The sequence below is a fragment of the Euprymna scolopes genome, chromosome 30, assembly GCF_053919585.1.
Source record: "Euprymna scolopes isolate OS-2025 chromosome 30, ASM5391958v1, whole genome shotgun sequence".
NCBI lineage: Eukaryota > Metazoa > Mollusca > Cephalopoda > Sepiida > Sepiolidae > Euprymna > Euprymna scolopes.
The window spans coordinates 24,934,121-24,954,421 of NC_136511.1; the positions used below are offsets into that span (position 1 = coordinate 24,934,121).

The window sequence follows — 20,301 nt, forward strand, 5'->3', positions numbered from 1 at the left end:
GTTCTTTGCACTTAGGAAATAATCCAAAGTCGCAGGGAGGAAGGTCTGGAATATAGTGAAGGTGACGAACTGGAGTAATTCATATCAGCTTGACTATCTCCCTGCTGTTATCGCAGAGTGTTTTGTTCTGATCTTCTTTGAGCACCCTTGGGAAAAACTTAGCGCAAATCTTCAGTTCCTCGCGAATAATAATGTTTACAGTTCCTACATTGACATCAAGCTCTGCACTTATTTCTCTATAGACCCACGTCAATCTTTATCTATAGAATTCTTTATTTAGAAAATCAGCTCTGGTGTTCTGACTTCCTAACTCCTCCACACCTCTTATCTTCCCTCACATACTCCCTTCCTTGAATTAAATAAACATTCATAACTTCTGTCGTTAAAGGTATGGTTTGTCTAACCTCTGTGCCTTAATTGAACATTTATTCGGCCTTAATTCCCTTTAATTTTGAGGCAATTTTTTGGTTGCCGGAAGGTTAAAAACTAGAGTCAAAGTGTCTTAGGGGCTATGTTCGAATTTCTGGACTGGCAGGAATTGCCACCCTACACTGATGATTGCGTTAGCATAAAACAATAGTGTCTTTTAGTATAAAAGAATAATAATTATGTAATGATATATATATATATATATATATATATATATATATATATATATATATATATATATATATACTAGCAATGGGTGCCCGGCGTTGCCCGGGTGTTTGGAGGTGTATGCTGAGCACCCCCCCCCAACGGTAATTTTTTAAAACTTTGACCCCTATTATTACCCCTTAAAATTTATTGTTTTGGGCTCAAATCAAGTTATTAAGTTAGATCCATGTCTAAGGAACCTATATCTAAAATGTCAAGTGTGTATACCCGAAATTGTCGAAGGAGTTTGGTAGAGTTCTCAAAGGTCAAATCGTTGAACTTTGACCCCTTAACAGCGAAATTTCTGGCAGAAACCCGATCACATAGATTTTCCCAAATTTCCGTACCCAGTATATCAAATTTCGCGTCTGCAGACTAAAAATTGACAGAGTTATTGCGTAGAGAAATGTACACACACACACACACATACACGTTCACTTTTATAGATATATAAATATGTATACAGATAGATAGATAGATAGATAGATAGATAGAGAGGTAGATAGATACTTTGATAGATAGATAGATAGATAGATAGATAGATAGATAGATAGATAGATAGAGAGTGTGTCTTTCGGAGGCAGTGAATTTTTAATAGAACCAAATATATAATGCGCACGTCCTGCTGATAGAACACCTGTAAAAACAGCGAAGCAACGCATCTTTTAAAACAAATATTCTTTTATTTAACACTGGGAGAGCATAATAAACTGACCCAACGCGTGCATCGCTGGCGGCTTCAGAACCAAACTTCTATTTGTCTGTTTTCGATGGACTCGGATGATACAACTGCATGAAACAATACACGTTAATTCTCCTTTCTTTCTTAATTGAAAGAGAGTGAAAGAAAGAGAGAACGAGAAAGAGGGATGCATACATAACGAACATTGTTTCGTTTTGTCGACATTGATGACGAGTTCTTTTGGACTTGATCTTTTTAATCTGCGGTTTTGATTTGGCTGAATATTTTAAACAAATTTCAATCTTGGCTCAAATCATACCTGATTGACATCCGTTACTGAAGCCGCCATGTTTAATTTTCAATAATAACGCTTTTCTTTCTCGCCTCCCCTTGAGCACAGTTATACAACAGTTGATTAATGTAGAAGCCCTCAGCTCCCCCCCAAAAAAGGGAATTTCTTCATTGTACCTCATTGGATAATTTAAGAGCAACATTTAATATATCTACTAATATAGGGTAGAACGATAACATTTCTCTTTATAGAAAAAAAAATAACTACAGATTTATTTTAAAACATTTATTGAAAATGTCAATTAAGGTAACTTTATTATGCAGCAGAGCTGTCATCTATTTCATGTAGCCGTCTTCAGCCTCACTCACCGCTTCCATACCGGTCCGGAATTGGGAGCACGCCTTTTCCACAAGCACCGATGGGAGCTCGGCGAATACTCGGCGGATGGGGGCAGTTAGTCTGACTTTGCTGTTGTGATGGATCATGCTAGTAATGTTCTTTACGCCTGAGCAAGCGAAGTAGTCCAGCGGGTTTAGAGCGTAAGAGGAGGGGGACAGTTGGAGAATGGTACAAAGTCCGAAGACAAATCTGGGTCTCTGTGGACTTGTATGCTGAATCCGAGTCCTGCTGCTACACCCAGGGTCTGATAGCGGCCAGCTGATTGCAACAGAGTATACCCACATTCTTCAGTTCACTCAGGTATACTTTGGTGTTGATTTTCAAGCCGACTTCGAAGATGTGAGGTGGCATAACGTTGCTCCCACTTGAAACCATACTAAAGACTATACTCCTGGCCGGAAATTTTTTTTCATCACCCCGAACACGTCCCTATTATTTGTGACTATCCAGCGATGTATTTTGAGGGGTCTGGCAATGGACCTGTTTTCACAACTTCGATCGATTAAGAGCATGAGTTGTACAGCGGCGCATCTCCTATCTTTCTCGTTGCACATTGTGTCACTTTCAGACATAATAGAAGGCTTCTATCCCACGAAGGATTTTTGCACAACTGGCCAACTAGTAGATGGTTTGCAAAAAAAAAAAAAAAAAAAAAAAAAAAGAAGAAAAAAAGAAAATCGGTTGCCATCAAATGGAAATGGAATCATGTAGTCTTTTCTATGGCGGAAATTCTTTCGTTCCACCCTGTCTTGTTATTTATTCTTATTCATAATAATCATGCAGATCATCATAAAACTACTCATTAGCAAGAACAATTGGTGCTTCCTTGCAATCGAATTAACCAAGCGGTTATCCACTACGACCTTAACACTATTATTATTATTTTTTTTTTTTTTTTGACCAGGACTATGGATTTAGACAAATACGCTCTGCTACATATGTTGCCTAACGCTTATCTCTGAACGCATATACTGGGCAAGATATGTGAAGTTACAAAACTATCTTTTGGATGTTATCATTGTTAATTCATAAAACGTAAGAGATGATTGAATACTAAAATAAAAGAACTTTATTGAAATTTTTGTAAAAGAAAACGTGAATTCAATTCAGAATTTTGTGTTGAAAGATTTTATTAAAAGAATTGTGGAATCTAAGAAAATATATTGAGTTGCATAAAATATTCGTTTGCAACTTTGAAGAGATGCATGTCTATTACGAATTACATGTATATTAAAGATGAGGATGTTGGTGGCGGTGGAAAGAAGAAGAAGAGGGGGTGGTGGAGGAGGAGGTGAAGTTCGGGCGAAAAAGAGGAAAAAGAAGTAGTAAGAATAGGAAAATGTGTAGAAGTTAGTGCAGAACGAAAAAAGAAGAAAAAAAACGGGAGAAACGAGAGAAGAAAGATGAGGAAGATTAAGGAGGAGGAGGAGGAGGAGGAGGAGAAGGAGAAGAAGAGAAGTGAGAAGAGGAAGACAAAAAAGATGAAGAAGAAGGAAAAGAAGAAAAAGCAGAAGACGCAGAAAATAAGAAGAAGAAGAAGAAGAAGAAGAAGAAGAAACGGCAGAAACAAGAGAAGAAGAATGATAAGGAGGAGAACGAGAAAAGAGAAGGACAAAAGAAGAGGAGATCGAAGGAAATGTAAGGAAGAAAAAGACGAAGAAAAATAAAATACAACAAGTAAAAGAGAGAGAACACGATAAGAAGAAATATCGAAAAAAAGAAAGAAAAGACGAGAAAATAAAGGAGGAATAAATATTAAGAATAAAAACAAGAAGAAGTGAAAAGAAGAAAACGAAAAATAAAAGAAGAGGAAAAAAGAAAAAAGAAGAATATGAAGAAGTGGAAGAAGAAGAGAAAGAAAATGAAGATGAAGAAAAATAAAGAATACGAAGAAGCAGAGTAAGATAACGAAAAAGACGAAACTAGAAGATGAGGAAGAAGAGGAATAAAAAGAAGAAAAAAAGAAAAAAGAAACATATTAAGAAGCAGATTGAGAAGACGAAAAAGAAAAGGAAGAATTAAAAAAGAAATATGGATAAGAAGAAAGATGATTTAAAAGAGAAAAGTGACAGAAGGAAGAAGAAAAAGAGAAAATGAAGGAGAAGGAGGAAAGGAAGAATAAATAGTATAAGGGGAGTGGAGGATAAAAAGTGTAGAAGAAGAAAAAGAAGGATACAGAGAAGAAAAAACGGTGAAAACAAAACAAACAAGAGGAGATCAAAGAAGAAGAAGAACAAGAAAACAAGAAGAAGAAAAAGAAGAGGAGCAAGGACACACTCCGAAATAAATAGGTTAAGAAAACGAAGAAAAAAAGAGGAATGAAAAGAAGAAGAATGAAAAAAAGAAGAAGAACGATAGTATAGACGACTGATGAAGAGAACGAAGCAAAAGGATAAATGAAGAGGAAAGAGGCGAATTTAAAAAAAAAGAGGACAGAGGATGGCAGAGAAAAAAAATGGCGCAGAACAAAAGATAAACGACGGATGTATAAATGTACAAACCTAAGAAAAAATCTGAAAAACCAAATGAAAAAAGCAAATAATGGATCAGATGTGGAGAAGAAAGAGAGAAGAGATTAGGAAAAAAACAAAGACAAGCAGGTAAAGGATATGAAAGAAGTAGTAGTAGTAGTAGTAGTAGTAGTAGCAGTAGTCAAATTTGGACTCATGCCTCTATAACACACAAGATAATTGAAATGCTTCATACCAAATTGATACAATTCTGAAACATTTTGCAAATAAATATTTATTGTTAGTAGTAGTAGTAGTAGTAGTAGTAGTAGGAAAGGAGGAGTAGGAGGAGGAGGAGGGGCAGTAGTTGAGCTTTTAGCAGTTTTTTTTTTGTTTTTGTGTGTTTTACTTGAGAGTCCCCACTTATCAAGGCCCGAACGTCACTCGAGGATAAGAGTTTAGGAATGTAAGGTAGTAGTTAATCGTTAAAGGTGTAAATTGGGTGTTATTTGGTTGTTTGGTGGGACGGCTCAACAAAGAATTGTTTACTATGGAGTTGACGGCTACCATGTTGTATTCAACAAGGAAACATGCCAGCGGAACGGTGTTCCAAAGGCGGGAGGTTGTGGGATAAAAATGCAAAGAACACAGAAGAATTAAACAAACACGAATAGAAATTGAGGAAGATGAAAAAGAAAAAAAGAAAAAAAGAACGAAAATAAGATGATGGGAGGGGGCCGAACGGACGAGAAGTAGATAACGTTTTTTTACTTACTCGTTAATCGGACTGTAGACTTCCGAAAGAAGGTTGTACGTCTGTAACGGCATCCAGCAGATGACAAATAAACAGACGACCACCAGCAACATTTTCACCACCTGAAAAAAAAATGAAAAAAATGAAAAAAAAAACAAAAACAAATATCACATAAACATATCTAAAATTAACAAATCAGTACTTATGCAGAATTAAGACCGTATTATCATCGTTTTTTTCCGGACAGTTTACGGAAACCACCGGAAGGTGCGGAAGGAAACTTTAGTGGGGTTTCTTTCGTGCAAACTCTGGCCATCGCTTTTCCTTTTAATGCAGACTCTGCTCATTGTTTTTTAATGTAAAACATATTTTTTATGTTTTTGTTTTTGAAGATGATAGAATGAAAAATAATTCACAAAGTAAACATTTTTTATTGTTACGAAGAAAATAGAATGTAATTTTTTTACGAAAATTAAAGAAATTGAAAATTCAATTAAATATTTTTTAAGCGAACATTTCATGAATAAATATTTTCTAGTAAAAAAATAGGGATGGAAAACAAATCCAAAAATATTTATATTCGAGGTTTTTAATTATTGTGCTTCGTTAAAATCAAAAGTTTTCGTGATTTTCTTTCGTAGCAACGCTTCCCATCAGGAAAATACATTATTTGCCCCATTATTTAAAAAAGATAATTCTATGAAAAATTAATCAATAAAAGAAATCATTTTTTGCTTTTAGGATGAAAATACAATGTACATTTTTTACGAAAATTAAAGAAAAGGAAAACTAAAATAAAAATAAATATTTTTATTTGATGTTTTTAATTCTTAGGTTTTGCTAAAATCACAAACTTCCGTGATTTTTTTTTCCGTACAAACGCTTGTCATTTTTTTTATTTAAAAAGATAATTCTATGAAAAATTAAAGAAAAAAGAAAATATTCCCTTTGTTTTTTACGAAGAAAATACAAGCTACAATTTTTTACGTAGATGAAAAAAAATACAATCCAATTAAAATGTTTTAAAGGTAAGTCTAATGAATACATATGTTTTATACTAAACAACGTAGAGAATTTAAAAAATGTATCGTTAAAAACATTTTATGTTAAAAAAATTCGAATCAAGAATTATATTTATTGTTAGTTATATAATTAACCAATAATGAAAAATAAATGTTTTCTTTAATAACGTTGATTTACTGCGATTTCATTGGCTGAGCGTTTGGACACGTTTCGGTATTTTCCTGCACGAAAAATTTAGACGATATCACGATCATCATCCTCTGTAATATAAATATCACCTGTCTGTTTAAATGTATGTATGTATGTATGTGTGTATGTCTGTATGCCTAAAACATTCGCTAGAGGAAACGGATTTTCACATGATCAAAACTGTTTTTAAGCCCTACCATTCGGACGAAAAATATCGAAAAATTGGCAAAAAACATTAATTGCTTCACCTTGAACTGGGCAATTTTCTACAAAGAGGATCGTTTTTTGTTTTGTATCGCCATTTTTCCAAGACCTCTTATTTTTTTTTACTTTCTCCTCTTCCTTCGCGTTACGGGTCTGAACTTGCTTGCCTGCCTACTACCATTTTTGGGGGGCAACGTCGGGCAACCAGGCTTGTTCTACATAAATACCAACTCTATACACATAAAAGACCAACTTCGATGATTCGTTTATTTCATGCTTTTCCTTATCTTGTGACGTCAGTTAAAAAGTAATTAAAAGTATAATTCGTGATAAGACGAATTTAATATTTTTACCGATTCCGATAGACTTCCCGATTCCATGCCAAATTCCCGATTCCGATATAATTACCGATTCCGAGTCGTTGTAAATCTCTTAAAATTTATAGAGTTGATATTTATTTCCGATTACCGTAAAAACACACGTTAAATATGCAGGTATTTTCTCAGGCGCAAAAATACAGTTGTGTATGGGTGTGTGGGGGGGTGATCTATATTTTTATTTTACTTTTTAGTTTAAAATCAATAAATATTTATTATTTTATCATTACTATCCGCAGTAATTTTGCTTCCTTTAAATAAAATTTTAAAAAATAGATACAATTAAAATAATAGTTTTGAGAATCGGAAAATAAGCAAACATTTTTCGATTTCAACACCTAGTTCGATACTCCCGAAAAATTCATATTTATCGATTCCCGATTCCGATTCTGATGAATCGTCTGAACCTTAGTGCTAACCCTAACCCTAACCCTAAACTGTCCCCCTAACTTTCCCATCATGGCGTTACTCTATTTTCAATTTAATTATTCGCGTTTGATCATGGTAGATAAAGAAACATCAAACATTGCCGCCATAAATGTTTATCTACCAATCTTACACTTTAAACAAAAATGTAACGGTATTTACTCAAGGTGAGATGAATTGAATTCCTCTAGAGGAGGACTTGCCAGGACATTATTAATTTTACTAGGTGTACTAAATCGTATGTCTATCACGGTCAGGGGAAATATGGTCGTTAGGTGTTTACAATTCTTTCAAGCAGGTGGCGAGATATTCCTACATACAGTGACGAGTGTCCGCAAATTGTCACCCATCTTTTACTTACTAGGGTAAATTTCGATTCGAGAAACGGTATATCAACGCGAGTATGCCGTATATGAAGCTACTGCTTACATGAACACAAATTTATGTCTGTTTCTAGATATCCAAACAAGACTCAAGCTAAGACAAATGATCATGGCAACTTAATGTATTTTATTATTTTGATTTTATCGTATTTATATATATATATATATATATATATATATATATATATATATATATATATATACATATACACATCCACGCATATATATATATATATATATATATATATATATATATATATATATATATATATATATATATATATATATATATATCAGTAGTGAAAAAACCGGACTGGAGTGCTCAATGTGTAGTACGAGCAGTATATAAGAAATTTATTACTGTGAGTCCAGAATGAGTTTACAAATTGTTTCAGCTAGAGGAAAATCCTCAAAGAGGAAAAATCCAACTAGCAAAAAAAAATTCATGTTCCCTGTGAACGTATAGCTGAGGGGTTTGGATGCTAGTTGGATTTTTCCTCTTTGAGGATTTTTCTCTAGATGAAACAATTTGTAAACTCATTCTGGACTCACAGTAATAAATTTACATCTCCGACAATCATACACACACTAACAATTTCCTACAGACCCTCCCACTAAACGGCTACCCTAATACGATCCTATCCTCACTTAAAAAGAAAAAACGCAACACCCGACCCTTCTCTAACAATTGTTTTCTAAAACTACCCTTCCTCAGTGACAAAATCTCATCTTCAATCCGAAAAGCAATCCGCAGCGTGGGACCCAACATTCAACTCATCCACACTGTATCTACTTTAAAACAACAGCTCAACCGAAAACATCCATCGCATACACCTTCCCCTTGTTCACTCTCTAATTGCCCAATATCACACACAGGTTTATGCTTTAGGAACCACGTTGTTTACGACCTACAATGCGCTAAATGCAGTGCATCTTACATTGGAAGCACTATCAGATTGCTTCACCACCGCATTAAAGAGCATTTAAACACTACTGCTTCGTCGTTCTATAAACATATTCGCACTTGCATTAATTCAGAACCGGATTTTCACATCAACATTCTTGCTTCTTCAAGAAACGTAGGTCAACTTCGTATTCTCGAATCTTTACTTATTTCAAAAAATACTCCCACACTAAACAATAGACTGGAATTGAGCTCCGCTTTTATAATATAAGTTTAAAACATAAGAAAAACAATAATTAAAATATAAAAAAAAAAAATTGTTTTAAAATAATTAAAAGATTAATAAAATCTCACAGAGTTGCCTCCCTTCAACCCTTTGTTGAATAGTCATCTCCCTTGATTCACAGACGCAATAAATATTTTAAACACCAACTGATTTATTTTAACGTTCTCCGTACGTCATATTTTGTTCTATATTTCACGGTATCACGTGGCAAACTCTGTAGCTGCTTTTCCAATTTTGAACACTCTTCCGCTGTCTTCTCTTGAAAAAGGATTAATAGGTCTGAAATATATTGAGATTTATAACACCATTGAATACAACAGAAAAAAAATACTGTTGTTTAGAGTTAAAATTTGTGTGAAAAAGAAAAAAAAACAAACAACAAACAAAAGAAATTTCTGTCTTTTGTTTTCATTTAATTTTACTCTATATAAAAAAAAAAATCTCGCATTGTTCTTGGCTTTTAATTTTACCTTATAATTTTCTTCAACAATGCTTCAAGCAAACTACAATCTACTTATGTATATATATATACATATATATATATATATATATATATATATATATATATATATATATATATATATATATATTACATGTTAGTCACCACTTATCAAAACCCGGAATTCACTCGGCGATAAGACTTATTGAATGTACAGTAACAAATTGGATAATATCGTAATGGAGATTTGATAAAGTGTCTTACATAAGGGGACGGTTTGTCAGGAATGTGTTTATGTTGGACTTAAAGACCTCCAAGTTGTAGTCAGGTGGGAAACAGGAAAACAGGAGAGCATTTCACAGGCGTGCAGTTCAAATAAAGAAGCTTTGTTCATGTAATCTACATTTTTATTTTGGCACAGATAAAAAGTGAGGTAAATTATTGACATCTGTATTTAACTAGCAGTCCAGCCCAATTTGATCGAGTCCTATGTATTATTCATAACTATATATATATATATATATATATATATATATATATATATATATATATATATATATATATACTTATATAGAAAAATAATTATATATATATATATATATATATATATGTATATGTAAAGTTTGACTCATATCCAGGCAACATACATCCCAAAATTCCAAGTGTTTGGATCCAAAATTGCCGGAGGAGTTTGGTAGAGTCTTCAAAGCTCACCTCTTTAAACTGTGACCTCTTGACAGCCAAATTTTCGACCCCAAACTAAAACCTTTCTGCATTTCTGAATAACTTTTATGTAAAATTTCAAATGATTAGACTCAAAATTTGCTGAATTGTTTGCTAGAGACCGCAAATATCAAATCTTTTTAACTTTGACCACTTGGTAGCAAACATTTCGGTCAAAAACCGATTAAAAAGCTTGTCCTATGTCTGAATACACTTTATGTAATATTTCACATTTTTAGACTTAAAATTGGCTGTTAGGTCAAATTTCTTTTAACTTTGACCCCAATTGTGTACTCTGAAAATTTATTGTTTTGGGCTGAAATCAAGTTAAAAGTTTGATCCATATTCAAGTAACCTATTTCTAAACTTTCGACCCATAATTGGCGGAGTTTGTTAGATTTTTCAAAGGCCCAAATCCTTGAACTTTGACCGATTGACAGCCAAACGTCTGGCCGCAAACCGAATAAAAAGATTTGTTCGCAAATCTTAATACCCCTCATGTCAAATCCCGAGTCTGTAGACTGAAAATTGACAGAGTAATGTGGTAGTGAAATGTACACACACAGACACTTTCACTTTTATAGATGTATAGATTCTGCTTCTTCCTTCCGTACGTTACGCTTTAATAAATGCCAAATACAATTTTTGCCATCTTGGGATTTCTACTGAATAAGGGTGTGATTTTATTGCTGTTGGGGCTGTCGGGGTATTTACGTGGAGAGGTTACAGGGGCCTGTTGTTAATCAGATCATCCACCATTAAAATACTTGTAAGACATGCAATGGAATGAAACATTTAGTCAATAGGACATAGCCTAGCTGACAGTTTAGGACATATTAGGTTTGACTCTCTATTTTGAACCCTGTCCAGGAGCAAGAGACTAGTAGCAGATGCACCACACAAAATGTGACAACAATACTCCATACATGGGCGAATTGTGGCCTTGTAGAAGTACAGAATACTTTCAGGCGTAACTTACTATCTAGCACGGTAGAGAGAGTTCATCCTCCTCGCAGTGACCCTCGCAATGTTCTAAATGTATCTGTTCCAACTCATGTTCCATGTGAACGTTAAGCTGAGGGGTTTAATGAGGTACTTCCAGGTAATGTATAATTAGCAATATCTGTAAGTGGTCGAGAAGGTTTCTTGTAATTATTAAAAGAAAAACAAGGTTTCTTGTAATTATTAAAAGAAAAACAAGCTTAGTCTTGGCAGCTTTGAATGTTGCCATTTATTTTTGTCCCCATTTATCTTGAGGTCTTCCTTTCGGGGTTCCGCCATTGCTTTTGATATATGTTCATTTGTTTTCCCCACGTGCCTATTATAGAGTGTTGTGTCATCAGCAAATGTACCCATCTAATAGACAATTTTATTTGGGAAGTCGTTTATGAATATCCAGAATAATATATATATATATATATATATATATATATATATATATATATATATATATATGTGTGTGTGTGTGTGTGTGTGTATTTACATGTGTACGTATTTATTTTATATTTCTTCTTATTTCATTTGGTTGTTCTTCAAAAACTCCTGCTGATAATTCAATTCTTAAATAATAATTTGTAAATTTCAGTTGACCTCTTGTTTGCTTAAAATGTTTTGGTGCCTTTAACGTTATCTTGTCTGAGACATTTTTACATTGTTTTTTTTTCTATCTGAAAATTATTCCAATCACAATTCAACTTTTCCACTCCCTTCTTTTTCTTTTTTCTTCACCCATTTTCTTTAATTCAATCTTGCCTCGACAGTCGAGCTGTATATTTGTTCCTTTTTTATGCACATTTTCTCTTTCTTGTTAATAATATATTGGAATTCTTTCCAATTTCCTTTTACCTATATAATAATTATTCCATGGATTTCTGCCTTTTGGATTACTTTGGATCATCTTCCAATTACGTGGTTCTCTTGGATTTTACTTGTACGAATGGAGATTTAACTAACTTTCTTGGATTCTGAATCTTATGATTTTACCGTCGTTGAAAATTTTACCCTTCACCAGACTTTCCATTCAGGTGAAATCATTTTTATTCACCCTATTCACTCTCCTTCACTTTTTGTTATCAAGTAAGATCTATGACGTACTTGTAGTTTGATTTAATACTTTTGTCAAGCAAAATCCGATCCCGCATTTTGCTAAATCCTACACTTTAATGAGATGGAAAATATTTCTTCAAAACTCCACGGATTAAGGACTAGCCATTAATTTAGTGTTTCCGTTTTAAAATTGAATACGTTTTTAACTCTTTTTCAAAGTGTTTTTTAACATGTTTTATTAACTAATTGTTCTTATTATAAAATGAATCTCCTATTTGGTTTCATCGAGCGTTTACATCTGGTTGAGATTAGCTTATAAATATTAATTCTTTAATATTTATAATTTACTTTAGTTTGCATCTTGGATCATTTTGGTAAACTAAAGTGTAATTCTTATTATTATTATTATATATATATATATATATATATATATATATATATATATATATATAAATATATATATAATATTTAAAATACAATGGACACTATCTATATTACAATAACAATACATTTACCGCAAATATACAACTTTATATGCATTTTTGTGGTAATCTGTCATTCTATATTCCTGTTGAAATTTATGATTAGATCTAAAGTAAAACAAATATCTGTTAATTAATTCCTTTGTCTTGGTTATTTAAGCTGTTAATGGGGGTAATTTTAATTTTTTTTATACAATTTTCATATTAATATTTATTCAATTTTCATATAAATTTTTATTCAATTTTCATATTATTATAAACTCACAATCGCTGGGTGTTATTTTATTTTGTGTAAGAAAAAAATATTTGTTCGCTATTCCGAAATATATCAGCTTTATCAAACATAATTTATTAATTTAATATATTTCTTATTTCGTGGAATTTTGTATAATGAAATATCATATTTCTGTAATTTTTTGGATAATCATTTTTGTACTAAATTTTCCGTATAATCCATGTAACATTTATGAAAGCGCCGTGATTTTCTTTTTCTGCTTTCTTTATTGTTCATAAGACGATGTTCGCACACTCACATACACACACCCACACCAACAGACATATATATATATATATATATATATATATATATGTATATATATATAGATAGATAGATAGATAGATAGATAGATATAAATTAATAGTGCTATGGTAAATTGTAGAACGGTCTGGTGCAGTGATTGCAGGTGATTGAATGACTTACTGACTAGATGGTTTTCTAACGAATGATAAAAAAATTATTTTCTTTAATTAAATCTTGCCTCGACAGTCGAGCTGTATATTTGTTCCTTTTTTATGGACATTTTCTCTTTCTTTTTAATAATATATTGGAATTCTTTCCAATTTCCTTTTACCTATATAATAATTATTCCATGGATTTCTGCCTTTTGGATTACTTTGGATCATCTTCCAATTACGCGGTTATCTTGGATTTTACTTGTACGAATGGAAATTTAACTAACTTTCTTGGATTCTGAATCTTATGATTTTACCGACGTTGAAAATTTTACCCTTCACCAGACTTTCCATTCAGGTGAAATCATTTTTATTCACCCTATTCACTCTCCTTCACTTTTTGTTATCAAGTAAGATCTATGACGTACTTGTATTTTGATTTAATACTTTTGTCAAGCAAAATCCGATCCCGCATTTTGCTAAATCCTACACTTTAATGAGATGGAAAATATCTCTTCAAAACTCCGCGGATTAAGGACTAGCCATTAATTTAGTGTTTCCGTTTTAAAATTAAATACGTTTTTAACTCTTTTTCAAAGTGTTTTTTAACATGTTTTATTAACTACTTGTTCTTATTATAAAATGAATCTCCTATTTGGTTTTATCGAGCTTTTACATCTGGTTGAGATTAGCTTATAAATATTAATTCTTTAATATTTATAATTTACTTTAGTTTGCATCTTGGATCATTTTGGTAAACTAAAGTGTAATTCTTATTATATATATATATATATATATATATATATATATATATATATATATATATATATATATAAATATATATATATATAATATTTAAAATACAATGGACACTATCTATATTACAATAAAAATACATTTACCGCAAATATACAACTTTATATGCATTTTTGTGGTAATCTGTCATTCTATATTCCTGTTGAAATTTATGATTAGATCTAAAGTAAAACAAATATCTGTTAATTAATTCCTTTGTCTTGGTTATTTAAGCTGTTAAGGGGGGTAATTTTAATTTTTTTTATACAATTTTCATATTAATATTTATTCAATTTTCATATAAATTTTTATTCAATTTTCATATTATTATAAACTCACAATCGCTGGGTGTTATTTTATTTTGTGTAAGAAAAAAATATTTGTTCGCTATTCCGAAATATATCAGCTTTATCAAACATAATTTATTAATTTAATATATTTCTTATTTCGTGGAATTTTGTATAATCAAATATCATATTTCTGTAATTTTTTGGATAATCATTTTTGTACTAAATTTTCCGTATAATCCATGTAACATTTATGAAAGCGCCGTGATTTTCTTTTTCTGCTTTCTTTATTGTTCATAAGACGATGTTCGCACACCCACATACACACACCCACACCAACAGACATATATATATATATATATATATATATATATATATGTATTTTTTTTTTTTTTTTTTTTACACAGTGATCACCACTTATCAAGGCCCGGAAGCCACTCAGGGATAAGGGTTATTGCAAGTACATCACGTTAGTGAGGAGATTTTATGAAGTGTTTAATTAGGGGGGGCGGTTCATTAGGAATTTGTTAACATTAGACTTGAAGACATCCAAGTTGTAGTCCGGAGGGAAGCAGGCAGACGGAACAGAGTTCCACAGGCGTGCAGTTCTAAGAAAGAAGCTTTGCTCATGAAATCCGCGTTTTGATTTAGGCACAGATATAGAGTGGGGGAAATTTTTCACAGTGGATTCACCTAGACGGGTGTTTTTCGTGAAAGTTTGGCGAGGGGGGACCAGGGATTGGAGTTCAGACGAGCATCTGCCATGAAAATAACGATAAAACAAGGATAGGCTCGCAACGTCTCTTCTGTGGGAGAGAGATTGCAGGGTAGAGAAAAGGGCATCCCCCACTAAACCACGAAGTCTATTTTGTACTCTGTCAAGGCATGATAGGCTGTTTTTGGCAGCTCCTGCCCAGATATGGCAACAGTATTCCATCCTTGGCCGTACTTGGCTTTTATATAGATAGAGAATTGCATCAGTAGTGAGATATCTTCTGGAGCGGTAGAAGGATCCCACCATCTTTCCTGCGACCTTGGCAACAGACTTGATGTACGTGTTCCATTTCAAATCAGGAGTAAAGGTCAAACCCAAAAGCTTGTCAAAACACGGGGCCTCACCCAGACGAGAGCCATCCATCACAATTGATGCCAGCTGGGGATCAGAGCGTTGATGATGTAAGGATAGGAGTTTGGTTTTAGATGCATTAAAGGTAACTAGCCACATCTTCCCCCACTGAACCACGCGCTCGAGATCAGAGGAGAGAGAATTCGAGAGAACTTCGTCATTTACAGCCTTTGATGTGTTGCCGTAGATGGTCGTGTCATCAGCATAGATGTCAACGAATGATTTAAGTATGTGTTTAGGGAGGTCATTGATGTAGATCAGGAAGAGAGTTGGGCCGAGGATTGATTCCTGTGGGACTCCAGCATTTATATTGCAGGCCTCCGATTTTTGTCCATCTACCACTACTCTTATGAGCCTATCGGAGAGAAATGATTTAATGATTGAGAAAACATTTCCAGTTATACCGTAGCTGGAAATCTTGTGAAGTAGACCCTTATGCCATACTTTGTCAAAGGCCTTTGATATGTCAAGAGCAATTGCCCTAGAAAGGAAGCCTTTGTCAAGAGATTCACTAATCCTGTGGGATATAACCGTCAGCACATCTGCGGTAGATCTTGCAGAGCGGAAACCATATTGTGTGTCACTAAGAAGGTTGTTTCTGCTGAGGTGGTTGACTATTTCTCTATTTAATATTGATTCCAGTAACTTACTCATAACACAGAGAAGACTTATTGGTCTGTATTGAGAGGGAGATGACTTATCACCTGAATTCTTAAATACAGGGCAAACTGATGAGGTCTTCCAGGGGGTCGGAAAGCACTTCTCCTTAAGGCAGCGCTTAAATAGTTTCGTAAGTATGGGAGCAAGTTCTGGTTGAAGCTTTTTTAACACTATAATTGGGATGCCATCAGGGCCAGTTGCTTTACTGGAATCTAGGTTTTTTATTAGCTTGGCGACCTCATGCACGGATATTTGTATATTACCTAGCTTGTTCTGTGTTATAGGAGGAAATATGGGGAGTTGATGGCCTTCGTCGCATAGGGTAGAATTAGCTGCAAAGTTCTTTGCAAATAGTTTGGCCTTGTCTGACGCTGACGAGATAACCTCTGGTCCATTGATAATGGTTGGGATAGAACGCACACTTCTGTTCAGGATCCTATTTGTTATTTGCCAAAACTGGTGGGAACCAAGCCGTTGATCAGCTACCTTGGATTTAACAGACTGGGCATATAGCTCTCTTGCATTTTTTATTACTCTTTTACAGTGGTTGCTGGCAGTCCTGAAAGCAGCTTTAGTCTCAGTGCATCTATTACGTTGGTAGTTATGGAAAAAGTGATTTCTGTGCGCGATAGCAGCAGCACATTCTGGGGAGAACCATGGCTGGCTGTTAGGTTTTTGTTGGAATTTTTTTGATGGTATGAATTGGTCTATGCCTACAATTAACCATTCGGTCAGATCTGATACTATAGAGGACACTTCCTTTTTAAACATGGAGTGCAGAGGTAAATCAGATATGAATGTACGGAAGCTATCCCAGTCAGCCATAGAGTATCGGTATACAGTACGGTGGAGGGGTACGTCTGATGGCTTCTTACATTTTGTTTTTATCTTAACTGATACGACGGAGTGGTCGGAGGATCCTAAAGGAGAATTAACGGTACATGAACATAGCTCAGGGGAAGTTGAAAGAAAAAGGTCTAAGAGGCTTGCATATTGATTGGGTGTATCGGGCACACGGGTGGGTTCGCGAACAATCTGAGTGAGGTCATAAGCAATGGCAAAATCATGACAAAACCTCCCCTCATCATCTGTCTTATTTGAATGGGTCAGCCATTCCACGTTATGGACGTTGAAGTCACCACAGATGTGGATGTTAGCCGAGGGATGTGAAGACAGTATGTTGTCTATTTTCTCAGATATGCTCTTAAAGATAGTAACTCCGCTGTTGTGGGGCCTATAGAGGGCAAATATAAATGCAGTGGTGTTAGCAAGTGCAACCCTGAAGCACATATAGGGTAAATTAGGATCTTCTCTAGAGATATCCCTGCCACATGGGAAGCCATCCTTAATGTAGGCACATATTCCATGCCCATGGCGATCTTGGGAGTCAGATTTAGCTGTTAAATTGGAGTATCCATGCATTATGAACTCATCTAGGGAAGTGGTCGGCCCTATTCCAGTTTCACATAGAAATAATATGTCCGGTTTCGTCTCCTGTAATTGGGTTTCAACCTCTGGAAGGTTGGAACGTAGACCCCTGATATTGGAGAAGGAGACCTGGTAGTAGGGGTCTACGCTGGAAGATGGGGTTCTAGGTTTAATCGAGTTTTTATTCTGGAGATATTTCATGTTGAGGTTTGGGGATTTGTGGAATAGGTCGGCATACTTGGTTAGAGCAGTACAGAGAGGGAAAGTAAGAGAGAAAAAGACAGGAAGATTTTTTTTTATTTGTAGCACACGAAAAGGTAAAGCCGTAACAATTACCCACTAGTATGGCATCGAGAGGCCCCACCAGAGACTACTGCATGGTCCAGATCCACTCACCAAATGGCAATACAGCAGTCCCAGTACTTTGCGCCTGCTGATAGGACAGCCTCCTTAGTGGTTAATCCAAGGTTCGGGTCCCTGACTATCAGGCGGATAACGTCAGCCCAGACAAAACGTTTACCTCCAGCACCCTTACTAGTGACATGGCAACAAGGACAGACAAAGACAGAAAAAATATCCGACATCTCAGACAACTGGTCACCAAGTAATACCGACCTTTAAGCAGCTTTTTCTTCACCCTTTGTCAGAAACATCAGTCATTGAATGAGGACTGAATGACAAAATAGGAGAAGCGAGAGTTACTGGAGCTGCCGATAACACATCCACTGTATTATCTACTCTCCATATATATATGTATTATCTACTCTCCATGTATATATATATATATATATATATATATATATATAGATAGATAGATAGATAGATATAAATTAATAGTGCTATGGTAAATTGTAGAACGGTCTGGTGCAGTGATTGCAGGTGATTGAATGACTTACTGACTAGATGGTTTTCTAATGAATGATAAAAAAATTATATTTTTTTTGTATAATTTTAAAGGTTAAATACTTCAAAGGCTGTATACAGGGTGATCCAAAAAAAACGAAAAAGGTCATCTAGAACATATGCTGTAAAACGGAGAAAAAAAGAAAAAAAGGCCAAAGAAACTAGCGTTTTGATGTGATGGTTTGAATAAAATAAACTAGTTATGGCCAAAGTTTCATTTAATTCGGACAAAACAGTAAGAAACGGGGCCTAATAAAAACTTGGACCTGTTTTTTATGGGTCAGCCTATATATATATATATATATATCTATATATATATATATATATATATATATATATATATATGCATATACACACAAAAACACAACTGGACACACACACACACACACACACACATATATATATATAGTATCAAAAACTCCAAATATACAAGAACCTATCAACAGCCATAACTCAACTACCAGATTAAATAATAACACCAACTTAAATCAATCTACCGATCAATTATTAACCAACCCACCACATTATAATCCAACAATAGACCTAACGGAAAATAATCATAATAATCAAGAGGTAATATATATTGTTTCCACATCTGGCCCAATAAAATATAGAATTTCAACGCACAAACATTCTTTTAAAAATAACTCTCTATCAAACCAAACTACTCTATCCAACTATATTTGGCAACTAAAAAATAGCAATATTTCTTTCAACTTAAAATGGCAAATAATTGAGACTTGCAAATCATATAAACCAGGAGATAAATTTTGTACATTATGTACAAAAGAAACCCTAAAAAATTTTAAAATATGAAGATATAAAAAGCACAACCAAACTAGTAAATTCAAGACACGAGCTTCTATCATGTAATCATAAACGTTGGTTTAAATTTAATAAATATAAACCACCTTAAATCATTAAAAATTACTCATTAGTAAAAATAGATTTTTTTTTTTTAATAAATTAAGTTAGACCAATTACCGCCCTTAGACTCGTAAATCAAATAATTAAAAGTCTGTCATATCAATTAAGCTATCGAATTGTCATTCCTGTTTGCATATACATTGTTTATATATGTTACATGATAAAGGTTGTCCCCTGTTCATGTAAGTATAAAATAGAGATATTAGTTAAAATGAAAAAAAGAGAAAGCAGAAATCGAACCCTGGACATAAGTTTTAAAGAACAATAGGTTTAAATGGAATGTCCAGTAAATTGTTAATTCGGATGAAATAAATAATAAATAAACTATTCAATTGTTAAAAGAATGTGGATAATAAAATATGGGTTTAATAAATTAGATATGTAGGTTGAATTCCTTTGTGGAAATAGCACAAGAAAAAATAGGTTATTGGGAAATCAATGTCGGAAACGTGCAAAGTCGCGCATGTTGAAACACGTGAATTTTGCTCACGTGGCCGGGATGCATGGATTTCTCAATATAGGAAGGAGAGTTAGTTGGTCGGAGAGACAGTCAGGGGAGACAGTCAGAGGAGACGGTCAGTGAGAAAACTCAGAGACAGGCGGACGTCTGAAGCGAGACGTCACTTCAGAAACTAAAATGTGAAACTTTGAATTCTTAATGAGGAAATCACGACCGGTCGTAAGGAAATAAATTCATCATGTGTTTTGTGATAAAGCTCATCTGTGTTTGTGATTTCTACAAAAAGGTAAATTGTATAGTTATTATATGTCTGTGTTATAAAATGTCATTACATACACGTTTCGACAT

At 33.8% G+C, this 20,301-nt stretch overlaps 1 protein-coding gene across 1 annotated transcript in view; it reads right to left on the minus strand.

Annotated features, from left to right (window-relative positions):
* The window catches only part of LOC145254593 (tachykinin-like peptides receptor 99D), an 864,064-nt gene that overhangs the window by 69,213 nt on the left and 774,550 nt on the right, over positions 1-20,301 (minus strand). Inside the window, exon 4 of the mRNA XM_080113201.1 lies at positions 5,235-5,335. Within this exon, the coding sequence (XP_079969327.1) occupies positions 5,235-5,335 (101 nt within the window). The remainder of the gene's footprint in view (positions 1-5,234; positions 5,336-20,301) is intronic.